Source organism: Loxodonta africana, chromosome 2, assembly GCF_030014295.1.
Source record: "Loxodonta africana isolate mLoxAfr1 chromosome 2, mLoxAfr1.hap2, whole genome shotgun sequence".
NCBI lineage: Eukaryota > Metazoa > Chordata > Mammalia > Proboscidea > Elephantidae > Loxodonta > Loxodonta africana.
The window spans coordinates 17431925-17447895 of record NC_087343.1 but is presented as its reverse complement, the minus strand read 5'-3'; the positions used below and the strand labels follow the sequence as shown (position 1 = coordinate 17447895).

The following is a 15971-nucleotide window of genomic DNA, read 5'->3' as shown; positions in this document are numbered from 1 at the left end:
TGTCACTTTTTTTCTCCTAGGTTCACAGCATATTTTATTCCTGAAATGAGTGTTTTGGTCATGTTCTTCCATTTCTAGTGGGGGCCTAGCTCGGAAAGACCCCAAGCCATATCACTCACCTCTGCTCTACCTAAGTGACTGCAGGGAGAAGGAATCAACACCTGAGGCAGCTGCAGAGGGGTGGGCTGAGACTCCAGGAGGGCAGAAAGCCAGTACACAGGGGTGTTTTTTCTCTGTTTGCATTTAACCACTCATAAGGTGACTATTCCAAGAGAAGAAAGATGTGGCAGTCTGCTCCCATAAAGCATACAGCCTTGGAAACCTCATGGGGCAGTTCTACTCTGTCCTATAGGGTTGCTAGAAGTCAGAATCAACTCAATGGCCAAAATGGAGGGAAAAAAATCTCCGTAAGTAGCTCTTTTCCTTCACGGTGATGGGCAACTACACCTTCGAGAGCCCTTACCCTCAGCGTGGAAAGCCTCATTTAAATATTCTTTCTTAAAAGTACCACATTAATTTTGCTCTCTGATTAGTTCAGAAGTTAAGCATTCTCCACAGGTCAGGAGCAGTAAGGTAGTAAAAAGAACACCAGGCTGCTCGGAGCTCCGGCCAAGCCATTCGACTTTTCTGAGGCTGGGTTTTATGAACTGGAAAATGAGGGGCTTGGCCTTATGTGATTGCAAGGGCCTCTGGCCCCTAACTTCTACAATGTGCACAACACAACTTAAAAAGTGAAATGAAAGAGACACAAAATTCACAGTGCGTCTGTGGGCTTTTGAGGGACTGAGGGAGAAGGGGGTACTCTTTAGATCCGGCATGCTCAGCTACCAGGCGGGAAGGATGCTGTCTTCCATGTTTTTGTTTCTGGTTACCACCTAGCCGCTCTCCCCCATCTTTATTACCCTCCACTGGAGCCTAAGACTCTTTGTTTCTTCATTCACTGTATTTCAGAATCGGAGTTCAGTTTTGTACTAAAAACATAATTATTCTTAATATGGAAAGATGATTTTTAAAGGATTTCTAGAACATTCTACCCTTAAGGGGGGAAAAGAATTTTTGAAAATACCTCTGATTTGCTAGACATCACACAGCAAGTGTATGATATTGAACAGAAATACTCTGCATCGCAAGTGCCATTTTTACTCAACTGTCTATATTCTAAAAAACAGAATCAACAGCTCTCCTACTATTACCTTAGTTTTAATTGCCTAAGTGTACCAAATTTCTTAACAAAAATAAGGAAGCTTAATAAAATTTTTTTAAAAAGAAAGGAAGGAAACTACCCATATAAATAGGCCCATCTTGGATATCCCATCTCACCCTAAACCAACCATCACTCTATCATCATTGGATATCTTTCAGTAATTCTCTACACTCTGAAAAATTATTTTTCCCATTTTCAATCTGGAAAGGAATACAAACAGTCCGAAGTTGCCCCCCCCCCCTCAAGAAAAAGGCTTCATACGTCTAGATGTCACCTGGGAAACTATTAAGCATAGCTCAAGTCCGGTTACTGAGTTACATAAATACACACACACGCACACACACACATATATGTACACATGTACATACATTAATTTTCCATTTCTAGCTGATCTAGAATGCTCCTTGGAAGCAAGGATGGCAAGACTTCGTCTCATGTACTTTGGACATGTTATCAGGAGGGACCAGTCCCTGGAGAAGGACATCATGCTTGGTAAAGTAGAGGGTCACTGAAAAGAAGAAGACCCTCAACGAGACAGACTGACACGGTGGCTGCAAAAATGGGCTCAAGCAAAATAAGGGTTGAGAATGGCACAGGACTGGGCAGTGTTTCATTCTGTTGTACATGGGGTCACTGTGAGTCGGAACAGACTCAATGGCACCTAACGACAACAACAACAGCTAACCCCTTGGTACCTTCATCTTAGGAGACCCTCCTCACATGGCTAGCAGTCAGTGAAAGTGAGTCCCAGCTCCCTGGGGTTGTTTGTGGCTTGACCCACCTCCTACTCTGTGGTGAGCCCACCCCTGATGGTCCTGACTCGGGACCCCAGGCATCCTCACAGGCAGCCTGGGAGCAAGGACTTAAAGACCTTCACCCCCGGCTGACTTCTGATCTACATTAGCCCCATGGAGTCTCTGCATCCTGTCCACTGACTCACAGTGCCATGTGTGCTGGGCAAGTCTTTAGCAAGTCTCCCCACATATCAATCCTTTGATTCGGACAAAGGGTATTAACTGCTATGCAACAGCACCTTCAACCAACCCCTACACCACAGCACCTGATCACCATTCACAATACCTTCTATATGGAAATTATGAAATTACCTCCGCTTTTCATGAAAAAAAAAAAAAATTAACCACTCTAAATCTGCTTTAAAAATCAAAGTCCCCATGCCATTCTGCCCGCAGTTTCTCAGGGGTACATGCTGTTAACAGTTTGGCATATATTCTTTCAAATGTGTTCCACATAGGAGCATATACTCTTTGGGGGGAACTGTTTTCATAAACATGCAATCATTGTGCATCCGTTTTTCTGTAAGCTGCTGTCCTTTTTTCTCAGCAATATTTATAGATGCCTTTTCAAACAAACAAAAATCACTTCTGGTATCTCTAATTGGCTTATTACATTCTTGTGGATGTAGATTACATATTTCTGTCTTTACAGTTATTTTATCCTGAAATGTCTTTCTAAAGTACTGTTATCTTTTTCCCATTTATTCTCAGCTTGCCTTTCCTACTTTATGGCAAAACTTCCCCACAGCCTACAAATTTCTTAAGTTTCAGGAAAACATTTTTGATTCTAATGTCCTATTGATTCCTTCAAGGTAAAGTGTTTGCTTTGATGAATCTTATCGGCTTTGCTCCTTGCTTCACCAGTCAAACCTTCATTGCAATTTTCTCTTTGTGTTGCAAGTCTAAACCACTCCAGACCATTTAATCAACAAAAATGTTTCTTTTGAAGAGCAACTGTCTATTTTCTGTGGAATGTAATAGGACTGTAGGTATTACGTATATCGCAAAACATATTCTTCTACTGACTTCCAGCCCAACTTCCTGTTCTTGAGAAAAAAGAAGCTGGCTTAAAGAGCTGGCCTCATAATTATCCTAATTACTTTCTACATATAAAGATTAATATTTGCTATTTTCAAATTCAAACACATTAGCTATCTGGCGCCAAATGAGATGGCTGGACTCCTCAGTGTATTCCCAAAGGCCTCCTTTCCTTGCACCTTCCCCAACCTAAAGAGTTCAGTGGCTGATTCTTAGGCCACTGGGAGCCCCAAAGAGCCCATGAGAACTGGGGGGAGGAAAGAGAAAGGGAGACGCTGCTGCTGCTCCATCAGGTAAGGACACGAGTCCCTCTCTCGTACACAAGTCCAGAAAGTACGTCAGCCCACAGGTACTCGAGCCAGAGGACAGAAAGCTGGGCAAAAATCCTTTAATAACACCATTTCAACCATTAATGCTTCACAGTTCTGTGAATGTTTTTGGACAATTAAGAAAAGCTAGTACCTGTGCTTCCAATCTTCCAATTTCAGCTCTCACAGTAACTCCTAGACATTGACTCCACCCTCTTCTCTCCTTGCTCTTTAGTTTTTCCCTGGCAATTATCTTCTTTTACTGAACAACATTGTTAAGAAGCATGTATAACACCAAAATGATCATTCCTGAGGCACTTGTACTTTTATCCTTCGGAGAACTCAAAAAACATAAGGAAAATCAAAGCGTAAGATGCAAACACTAACAATTACACAACAGTTACATCAGAAGTACTTGGAACTTACCAGATTCCATGAAGTAAAGAACAATGGTCACCGATACAAGGAGAAATGTGTGTGTTTGTCAGAACACAGCAAGACTCTCCAAAGTCAGCCCATTCAACAGAAAACCCACTCACCTCAAATGATTGCTTGGAGAGACTGAAATCTAAAGCTCTACATGTCTGAACAGTACCCACGTCCTCCTTGACACGCAGGAAGAAAAGAGCGGTTTTGTTCCAGGCGTACCACTGCGGCTGACTGCCAACTTCCCTGGATGCTAGAGGCTTCCTTGTGTACCTCAGAACTCCTCACCCCCAGAGCTGACACCTGCCAGCACCCTTGTTCTCTCCTCTGTTTTCCGGCAAGGGCATGACTATTATCTTCTTTCTCACTAAAGCTATAATGTATTTTGTTGGCTCTTATAGCTTTTAAGCCTCAAACCTTGGTAGCAGAACAATCTTCTTCATTTCATAATAAGAAAATGAATAGTGTGGGGAACTAGGCTAACTATTATTTGTGTAACTGCAACAAAAAAAGAAAGAGATAACTCTACTGCTTGAAAATGAATAGTCATAAAGGTCCACTTTTCATTAGTTAGGCAACTAACAAGTACCGACTCTGGAGCCCTGGTAGCGCAGCAGGTAAGAGTGCGGCTGCTAACCAAAAGGTCGGCAGTTCAAATCCACCAGCCACTCCTTGGAAATCCTATGAGGCAGCTCTACTCTGACCTATAGGGTTGCTATGAGTCAGAATCAACTCCATGGCAATGGGTATTTTTTTTTTTTAAAACCCCAAATTGGACCCACATATATAATTCCATCACTTCACATCATCCAAGTGTGTTAGGTCCTAAAAGCCAGGCTGTAAACTTCTAGGCAAAGGTCATGGTCTATGTGTGAGCTTGTAAGAACACTTATCTACCTACAGGTAGGGTATCTCCATGCTGCCATCCTGGTTACCCAGAAGGCTGGCCTCCAACTCCTCTTGTTTATTCTTTCAGCTGACTGCCCATAAAAGTCAGCATTTGGGGATAAGACCAAAATCAAGAGGCAAGCAATTTCATGGGAATGCAAGCAAAACAGTACATGGATCCCAACAGCCCCTACTGCCCAAGTGGCCAGTCCATTACCTAGCACATAGAGAGATATCCAACACCGTGTTTCCACACACATCATGCGCACCTTCTACGTTTCTTTGCCAACCACTTCCTCTCCCCACAAAGTATTGTTGAAAACATGCTTTTTTTTTTTTTTGTTTAACAGCATCATGTAAAAAAAATTGGCATAGCCATGCTTACAAAAACACCTCACTGGGTGAGGGCGCAGTTGACTGACAAATGTGGAAGACATGAATTATCTGCATAAAAATATGGTCAATATCCACTGAACAAATGAAATCAAAAGTAACACATTTCACACTTGGGTGGTTTGGTACATGTGTTCTTAGACTATGTATGTATGCACATGGACACACACATATGCACACACATGCCATGCCATTATGGATACATGTCTACATTTATTCAATCACACACTTACTGGTTACCAGCTCCATGGAGATCAAATTTTCCCAGGGGCTGTGTTTACTAAGTCAAATATAACAGTGCCTGATCTCCAAGAGCTTATCTTCTAGTCAACTTCTAGAGTTACTTACAGCCCTACTTATAAATTCAGCATTAAAATTTGCCATCTGCCTTTTTATTTAGAAAGCACAGGGGTCTCAAGTAATAGACTCCTGAGGCTGACACAACTGTCTTGTACACTTCTGTTCACTATAACAAGACACACCACACTGCAACTGGCATGGAGTTTTACAATGTTCCTTCTAAATCATGAACTAAGACTACTACTTCCCTTGAGACTTTGGGCCCAGTGATGATGCACTCACTCAACTCTCAGTTAAGTACGAGTAATTTCCAGAAAGAAAAGCTGGGTGCCAAACTGACCTGCTGAACATCCTGCTGGAAGACACACAGCTGCAGCCGCTGGTGCAGCCGGACCTTGCGGTGCTGCCAGATGTTCTCCAGCTGCCGCTGGTGGTGTAGCACCTCATGGATGACATCAAGGACATGGTGCACGGCCTTGGAGTAGTTGGCAGAGGCCGTCAAGGAGTCAGAGCTGCCAGGCGTCAAGGGTCGCTGAAGCTTGTCAAGGAGGGACTTCCCATCTTGGCTCACCTGCCCAACAAAGGAGTTTAGCAATTACTCAAAGCTTGCAGCTTTGAGCAGGTTCTGTTCAGACGCACACCCATGAATTCACACACATATGCATACATTCACAATCACACACATACATCCACGTGCAGATACAAGTACATATATTCACACACATATACATATACACATACACAGTCACACACATGCATTCTCACATACGTGTTCATACACGCACAAACACACATACTCCAAACATAGTTTTTTCTTAAAGGCATATTTTATAAAATATAAAAAAAATTAAAACAAATCTATCAGTTATCCAATGACACCACAAAACCAAATGCTGCAAAACATGGCATTAAAATAAAAGAACATTCATTACCGTGAAATACTGACTAGGGAACATACTATTTTGCCTTAAATGACACAGATGTGCTGATATATGATGACATATAAAATTGCATTGCTGGAATATCCGCAAGTTAAAGTTTTAAAGGAACAATTCTCTTTCAAGATACGATGTAAGAATACAAGAACATATCATTACAATGGGGCTAAATTCCAATGCTGAATCTTGAAAACCTTAATGTAAAAAAAAAAAAATTGAGCACTAGGAAAAGAATATGTACTTAAATTTTGTGATATAATTGGGCAGCAATTTTACTTTACAAGATAGAAAGTGAAAAATAAGATTTAAATAACATGGGAAACATGGCATTCTGCTTTATTTGGTGCGTTAACATTAAAAAAGTAATTTTACTTAAAATGCCATCATTTTCTAGATTAGATTTCAGTGCTACGTTATGGCAGTTAATTATCCAACTACAATTAAACGAAAGCATCTAGACTAATCACAGAAATAAGAAAAGGTGAGGGTGGAACATGGAAAGAAAGCATGATGTATTTTTTCATATTTGTAACTGGTTCTTGAGATATATAAATGATGATGTCAGATCCATCCGGTAGAAAAAAATGTAACCAGATTAGATAACACAAAGACCACGTGCCACACAAAATAACCAGGCTGTGTGGTGTAGGGCGGTTCTTAACAAAGTCTTCTTTACCATGATCTTCCTGCCCAGATGCTTTGGAATCTGAAAACTTTCTTGGGTTTCTACTTAAGGGAGGTGCCTTTCTAACAGATACAAATACCTTTTAGAGGTAAACCCTTAGGATAAAGAGGAAAATAAAGGGAGTGGGTGGGTAAACGGACAAGCTAACAGGCAGCAAGTGAGAGGATTACAGAATTTCCTAATCTCTTACTCTAATTCTCTTATAACTTTACAGTTGTGCTGGAATGTAACATGTTTATCTTTCAATACCTAAATTTTAGATCCTTATTAGAAATGCTAACTATTCCTTACGAAAGCGAGTTTAAGCCTTTCTGGCTGGAAACTCACATTACACATCAAGATAGCTAAACTGAAGAGGAAACAAGCTAAGCTGATATAACCAAAGATAACACGGTAAGAACCAAGTCAATCACAGAGTTAGCGTTAAAAACAAAACCAAAACCTGCTGACACTGAGTCAATTCTGACTCATGGCAACCTGGGTGGCACAAACAGTTTGTACTTGACTACTAACCTAAAGGCTGGTGGTTCAAACCCACCCAGCACTGCTCAAGAAGGCGTGGAGATCTGCTTCTATGAAGATTACAGCCAAGAAAGCCTTATGGAGCAGTTCTACTCATGGGGTCACTATGAGTTAGGTTAGGCATGTATTAAAACAAAAATAGTAGAGATGGAAGAGTCTTCTGTAGTGGGGTTCTCAGCTGCCCCCAAAATCACTGAAATATATGCAAGCATTTCTTGAGGCTCACAATGATGTTGTGGGGTGGGTATAGTGACTGACTTTGGGGAAGAGGCTTCCAGTGATGGATTCGGAGAGGCTCAATACCCTGAAAAGTATAGGATAGTACCACATAACGAGGAACCCTCCTGCTTTCTGTAATTACTGAAGCTAGGCTCTATTTAACATATAAAGCAACCGTTTTGTTTTTTGTTTTGCCATACACTAATTTTTCCAGGAATGCAATCACTGTGTTAATCAAGGGAAGGCAGTGCTTGGTTTTCTTTGGTATATGGCCAGTAAATGCATAATTTTTTTTTCTTCCAGTGCAGTTGTACTTAGGCATTTATGTATTGAAACACATTTAGTCATAAACCACTTTTCTTTGTTTCTAATTTGTATTGTTGTTTATGCATAATTCACACATACCTCATAGTCATCCAGTGCTGCTATAACAGCAATGCCACAAGTGGATGGCTTTAACAAAGATAAATTTATTCTCTCACAGTCTAGGAGGCTAGAAGTCCAAATTCAGGGTGCCAGCTGTAGCCGAAGGCTTCTTCTCTCTGTAGGCTCTGGGGAAGGTCATTGTCATCAATCTTCCCCTGGTCTAGGAGCTTCTCAGCGCAGGGACTCCAGGTTCAAATGACACACTCTGCTTTCTTGGTTGTAGGGGGTCCTCTTTCTGTTCGGTTCTCTCTTTTATCTCAGAAGAGATTGACTCAACATACAACCTAATCCTGTAGATGGGGTCCTGCCTCATTAACACAACTGCCTCTAATCCTGCTTCATTAACATCATAGAGGTAGGGTTTTGATCATTATAATACACCTAAGTCAGGGAAGAGAACATACAAACTGGCAAGATGCATCAGAGGGACTCGGATCAGAAGGTGTGGCAGAAACTGGCAGCTGCCTCCCTAAAGTCTACTCAGCCCTCCTTGATAACCAAACTGCTAGTCAGAAACAGCAGTACCCCAGCTATAATGCTGTATTTCCCAGCCTCACTCAGAAACATAAGTGACTGATACACAGGAGTGGAAAGTGTTGCACAGGACTTCCAGGAAAGCTGATAACAGGGCTGAGTAAGTTGGCAGGTGCGCTCTTTTTCTCTTGCCCATTACTCCTCCCCAGTGCCAAGAACTTGGATCAGATGGCTGGAGCTCCAGCAGCTATTGCTGAGCCTGAGGCGATCTTAAAGACTGTAGCCACCCACTAAAAAAGACAAAACAAAAAGACAAAGGAATCCAGAAACCCTCATATTAACAGAGCTGACACACCAGCCCTGGAATGCCAGCCCCTTGGACTTCTTTTATGCAGGAGGATAGCGAATCTTTATCTCGAGACTCTTTTTAAAATCTTAAGTCACCAATACAAAATGGCAAATGGGTTCCAGCCCTTATCAAGTTTCCAAAGGCAATCAGGTAATACCATAAACATTCTTTTATTTAGAACGGAATGTCTTTATAAGTAATGAAGTATTATGTGAAAAGGCATGCTAGATTTTTATGAAGCCTACTGTCGTATAGAAACACAGATGTTTGAGATGTTACCCATTACCAGAAGAAGATGCTATGAAGTATATAGCCACCAAATAATTCATATAAAATTGAAGTGCTAACACAATGTCAGTTTACAGTACGTAATATAGTTCTGGATTTCTTTAACTATACCACCATTGCTGTCAAGTCGATTCTGACTCCTAGTGACCCTACAAGACAGTGCAGAACTGCCCCATAGGGTTTCCAAGGAGCACCTGGTGGGTTTGAACTGCAGACCTCTTTTGGTTAGAAGCTGTAGCTCTTAGCCAGTACACCACCAGGGTTTCCTCTTTAACTACAGAACAACACAAATGCATTTACTTAAATTTTGTCTTGTCTAAAATTGTGTTTCTAGTTTCCAGGTACTCAAACCCTATTCCACAAAGGAACAGCAGCTATAAAAACTACAATCAACCTTTTCTTACCAAAGAGCAGGACTTGTATTCTATAATCTTTTTTTCAGATTCAGCTCTTTTTTTCCCCTTCTTGGGCTACCGTGCTTAGGGACTTGAAGGGCAATGGAGGTCAGACTTTATAAAGATTAACACTTTATAAGTATACAAATTAATATGCTTTAACACCCAAAGGAGTCAGGAGAAAGAAATGTTAAGTACTAACAAAAGCAAAAAAAAAAAAAAAAAAGGAACCACCAAAGCAAGATAAGTTTAAAACTGTTACCATATCAAAAGTATGTTTGTTCCTAATATCTAAGGTGAAACTTAACTGTCTAAAAACCAGAACAATGGTCTAGTTATTGAATATTTACTTTTAATCCAAACTGCACCTAAGATCTGTGACATGGGTTTCTGCATGGCACCCTAAAAACCTTCACAGAGACGTGCCGATTCTGATTTCCGGTACTTGGATCTCTACCGTTCCCATTAAAACAGACAAGAGCTAGGTGTCTCCAGCAGCAATAGCCTTCACTTGCTCAAATAAGTGCATTGCTCTGATCTAAGGAAAGAATATAGCATCTGGAGATTAATGCTGGAAAAGCAGCAACCACCAAAAGACCAAATGTGATCTGTGGATATGTTAACAAGACCCAAATGTGGTGTTTTAGATTAAAAAGTATAAAAAAAAAAAAAGTGTAAAAAAGTATAGGGAATAACAAATACCAAGAAATGACAAAAATAGGCAAAACACACAAAATGCTTACAGGCATGGTTAGAAATGACTACACAAAGCCTGTTATAAAGAAACGACAACCAGTCCTTCTCCAAGACTTTTATGAAATGAATTTCCCTGTTTGCACCAACTCAAAGCCAACGTTATTGTTTTGATTCCTTTGCCGGATTGGCTCGCCAATAGCCTGCAGAGCTCAGCAGACCTTGTGAAGCCTGGAAACGCTTTCCCAGTACGACTCTCCTCTTCCACTCTTGCTGAAATGATAGCCAAGTTCAAATGAAGCATCCAAGAGGGAGGAACAGTCCACATGGGGTGGCCAAGTTTACTTGGTAGCTACAGTTGGCACTCCTGAGCCAAGCAGGTGAGCACACTGCCCTTGAGTGAGGAGGTCAGGCCTGTCTTCAGATAGCTACACTAAGAAGTTCCTAACAACAGCACAGCCAATGACCTTCTCGGAGGTCATATATCAGCAGAGATATTTTCCCGTGTCCCACTGAGGCTCCCCAATAGTCCAGGCAATAGGCAATGTCCCTGCCTTCAAATTTGTTGGTTCCCCTCTGAAACGATGGTGCTTCTCTAGGCAATGTTCTCAGAATGGCTTTCAAATGTTGATTTCCATTTCTTTAAGCTATTCAGGTTCTTACTCAAACCAGATCAATCTAAATCTGTCTGACTCTCTGGCACCTTTACCTGGGATTATCAGAAAGGAAAGACAAAAAGAGGAAACTGCTGGAGCAGCCTGCTAATGGGAGCCAGGTGTGTGCACATGGCACATGTGCTCCCCTGCAGAGATTCCACTTGGACTTGACTTCTTTTGCTCCTATGTTTCAAGACCTAGAAAGGCCTTCAGGAGAGTTTTGGGGTAAAGAAAAAACGATCATTAGCTCTGATGCTGTGCCGAAAGCAAATACAGCAGTCCGCAGATGTACGCGACGCTACAATCTTAAGGTTTTAAAAGCACTGCTTTGTAAAAGCAACTGTATCCGGGTAACTGAGCTTCCACGCACACCACTGACCTATGAGTCTGAGACAGGGACAGAAGGTTGGTGAGCCTCAAGGCCGGAATAACAGGTCCGTTGATCTGGGACTCTGTCCCATGGGAGATGTTACAAGACCACCCACACATACAGCCACACACATTCAGGGCACCACTACGACGGTGGCATCTTTCATATCTTTCTCAAGTTTGTTTTCCAGGACTCCACTACGGGGATGGCGTCCTGCATCTCTCTCCTAAGTTGTTTTTCAGGACCCCACTATGGGGATGGCGTCCTGCATCTCTCTCTCGTAAGTTGTTTTTTAGGACCTGTCTATGGGGATGGCGTCCTGCATCTCTCTCGTAAGTTGTTTTTCAGGACTCTACCATAGGGTGTGGTGTTACAAGGTAACTCACATCCTGGACTCTGACACACGAAATTCCACGTATCTTCCCTACAAGCTGCTTTCCGAAGGTGACCAGAATCAGCCAATACCCGGGGCATGCGCGGTGAGAATGGGTGTGACCTTACAGTCTCGTCAAGTGGCCACCAAGACTGCGCAGTGGTGACGTGACATTGTCCAAACTGGCTCCACCCTGGACTCCAGATGCCCACGCACCTAATGTTTTAACCCCGCTGTTGCTCAGAAAGCCCCAGCTTTTTCCCTAGAAAGCAATGAATAAAACATGAGATCCTTCCTGCCTAAAACCTCTTATAAACTCCAAGAAAACCTCCATTCAGGGAGAGACTGGACTGGAGGCTAGCGTAGGCATAAGCCCCTCTCCGTCCTTCCCTCGCGAGCCTTTGTGGTTTTTTTTCCTTTTTTTTTTCTGTCACTAATAAACCTTTGTTCATGGGGAACTTCTGAGCCTCTCCTGGCCATTCTTGGTCAGTAGAAGGCAAGAACCTAAACAGGACTTGGTCCCAAACTGGGGAGCCTTGTCCTGCAACAAGTTTAGTCTGTTTCCTATTGAGGTAACTCATTTTGCTGTTTGTTCTTCTCTTGTGCTTATAAGGCTAAGCGTGCTATCACCTATTTCTACAGTGCCTTTACACACAGCTGGACAGGCTTTTCGAGCAGCCAATCAGTCACTTCCACGAGGCCTTGTAAGGCGGGCACTAAGTCAGCACATTTTTTTTAAACTGAGAACCTGATGCAGAAAGAATACCCTGAAGTCAGGCGAGCTCAGTGCAGGCCAAAGCTGAGGTGGCGCTTCCCCTTTCTCCTGCCCACGGCTGCAGGGGCCAACACCCTTCAGCTTGTGCCTGGGTACCTGCTACAATTTCCCCCACAAGAGGACATGGGCGTCCTCAGAGAAAAATCACTTCTATGCATTTGGTGTGTGGAGCAATCTATTTCTGTAGATGAGTTTGCTTGCTTAAAATGCTTTAAAAAAAAAAAAAAAAAGACTGCTCTACATGCTGTTTCTAAAACTAGAGCTCATTCCAGACTTCCAGACTCCTTCACTTTCCTGCAATCGAATATACCTGACGATATTAGCCCAAGCCCGGCAAGTTGAAGCCTGCAAATGTTTATGAGCACAGGTATGTACGCTCCTGTTGCTAAAACACAGGCAGGAGCAGCACCAGATAGGTCTAATTAACACTGAGCAAAGCAGATGGTTGTGTTTAAAAAAATGCTGGAAAGGTTTTCTACAACAAACTATGTCATCAGGGACTAGAAAGTAAAGACACTGTTAAAAACAAACAAAAAACAATTGTGAAAGGAAAAAATGGAGGGGGGAGGAGGGGGAAGGGAACAGGAGGGAGGGAAGAAGGAAAGGGGGGGGAGGAGGGAGGGAGGGAGGGAGGGAGAGAAGAAGGAAGGAAAAAAGAAATGCCAGCCCTGCTTACAAACACTCCTACCCCTAACCCATCCCATATCCAGCTAGATGTTGCATCCAGCTCAGTGAGAGCACACAGCAGGGACTCGGTATGCATCTGAAGAAGAAAAATTCCGCAGCAGATCCACACCTCATTAGAACAGGGGAAGGTGTTTCCAACGTGTGGTCTGTATTGGAGTCACTGAATCATTGTCGTTGTGTGCCATCAAGTAGATTCCGACTCACAGCAACCCTATATGACAGAGTACAACTGCCCCATAAGGTTTCCTAGACTGTAATCTTAATGGGAGCACATCACCAGGTCTTTACTCCTGAGGAGCCACTGGGTTGGTTCAAACTACCAACTTTTTGGTTGCAGCTGAGTACTTCACCACTGCACCACCAGGGCTCCTTACTGGATTATTAGGGAAACCTATTTAAAATGAAGATTCACTACCTGAGGGTAGAGTATGAGAACCTGCATTTTTAACCAGCACCCTTAAGTTTGAAAACCACTGAGGCAGAGAGAAAAACCACTTAAGGGCACAAACGCAGTCTGTCCCTTCCCATCTTCCCTTCCCCTCCCCTCCTGGCACGAAGAAAATGACGTCCAGTATCCAAGGCAGTGGGGAGGTGAGGGGATAGGGAGCACATAGAAGCCAGCTGGAAGGGTTGGGAGATTGATAACATCGAGCAAATACATTAATTATAAGTTAATATATTAAGGGTAATGGGAGCCAGATTTCTCACTGTCTGAGAAGGGATTTATAAAGATGGAAAGGGGAAGACTGGAAAGAACCCTGAGGTAGTAGACTGGAACTGGAAGCACCAGTATGGACTCGTAGGATGTTAAGACGCATATATACATCGAGAAACAGTTTTAGGTGTACGTGCATATGTAGATAGATAGATAGATACATAGAGTACATATAAACATGTTTCCCGACTTTGCATTAACACCCCACAAGCAAACAAGCACTCCAAACAACCAGATCTTAGCTTCTAAATACCGTACAACACTACAAGGAGCCAGTACGCCTTGGTGAGATGAGAAATACGGCTGACCCCAGGCATGAGGCAAGGAAAATACAAGATGCACCTGGAACATCTTATTATGCTAGAAAGTAAGGAAGGGCCTGAATAATGATGGAGACATGTCAGAAAGACACAGAAGCTAGATTGAAGGCCAAATCTTAAGACTGCCAAGGACATGAATGGCACGGAAAGACTAAAGAATGCTCCATTTTGAAGACCAACAGGACGTGACAACTAAATGTTGCATGTGTTGCTTGACAGCACGCTGGACCAGAAAGGAAAAAAGGCACTGCTGGAACATCTGGGAAAATACACACAGGGTCTGTGGACTGGATGGTCGTGTTGTACCGATGTTCACTCATTGACTGGAGAGAGGTGGGGAGGGAGAGAGGGCGGAGCAAATGTGGTAAAGTGTTTTCTGTAGGTCTGAAACCACTACGAAATTTTAAAAATTAAAGAGGCAAAGAAACTCATTCTGTTCTACTGATAACTCTCTCAGTTCACCCAGTTCAAAATTCCTGTCTCCTTGAGTTTACGGCTCAGATGTAAATGCGTTCACGCTAAAACTTGCAGTTTAAGACCTCAGCGTGGAAAGCTCTTCATTTCCCATGAATTTATTTTAAATGATTAGCACCAATTTAAAACCGAAGGAGACCACACCATAGATAAACTTAGCTTTCCATGTCAACATGCCCCACATTTTTATAGAAGGTAATGGTAACAATTAGAGACTTCAGTACTTAGCCAAAAGTGCCAAGGGCAACTGGCAGTTGGGACTGGCCAGCTTGGCTAGAGGACCACACTGGTCAGGTCAAGATGATCCTGAGAGAAGTCATGGACTTTCTCTCTTAGTCCCATGCTTGGAGAATGTAACCCCACTTCTGCCAATCACGGTATGAATGAGGGCTTTCTTTCCCACACTGGCCTGGCAAGGGCCAGCAAATGGCTGGATCCAAGCCTACTGCTGCAATCAAAACACAGCTCAATAGAAATCATCAATCTGCGCAGACAGGTGCTGGCCCCTTTACTGTAATGGATTACAGGGCCATTCACTTTCTACAGCATGGGTCAGAAAGCAGACCATGCAGAGATGGCAGACTAGGGAAAATAATGGTTTCTAGGGCTCACGTAAGCCTCATGAATCGATGTGATAAAAAAATAACAAATCTACCTGATAAAATTTAAAAACTAAAAAAAAAAAGATTTAAACAATTACAAATCTGTTCAATTCTTAGTTTTACTATACAAAAGGCTATCACTTATTTAAACAGTCTCTAAATAAACTAGATAACTAAATTAGCAAATAAACATTGGGTAGAAAACAAAGATAAAATACAGAGCTGACTGTTGTTCCCGTGGGCAATATGAAATAGTGCTAGAAAAAAGGAAGCACAGAGAATGCTGGAGAAACATGTAAATATCAACTTCCATGGAAGGTGGAGGTCTGGGCACATTCTGAGGCACATACAGCAGTATACGCCACACATTCATTTAATTCACCCACAGGCACGATGCCTTTGAATCGCGGTGCTGGTGAAGAATACTGAATATACCATGGACCATCAAAAGAATGAACAAATCTGTCTTGGAAGAAGTACAACCAGAATGTTCTTTAGAAGCAAGGACAGACAGACTATGTCTCACATACTTTGCACATGTTATCAGGAGGGATCAGTCCCTAGACAGGGATATCACACTTGGTAAAGTGGAGGGTCAGAGAAAAAGAGGAAGACCCTCAGTGAGATGGACTGACACAGTGGCTGAAACAATGGGCTCA

General features: G+C 42.4%; 1 protein-coding gene across 3 annotated transcripts in view; it reads right to left on the bottom strand.

The window, feature by feature from the left end:
* TRIO (trio Rho guanine nucleotide exchange factor) overlaps positions 1–15971 on the bottom strand; it is a 417508-nt gene that overhangs the window by 220590 nt on the left and 180947 nt on the right. For all 3 annotated transcript variants that reach the window (XM_064270659.1, XM_064270669.1, XM_064270677.1), the window contains exon 9: positions 5692–5922. In XM_064270659.1, coding sequence (XP_064126729.1) covers positions 5692–5922 — 231 coding nt within the window. The remainder of the gene's footprint in view (positions 1–5691; positions 5923–15971) is intronic.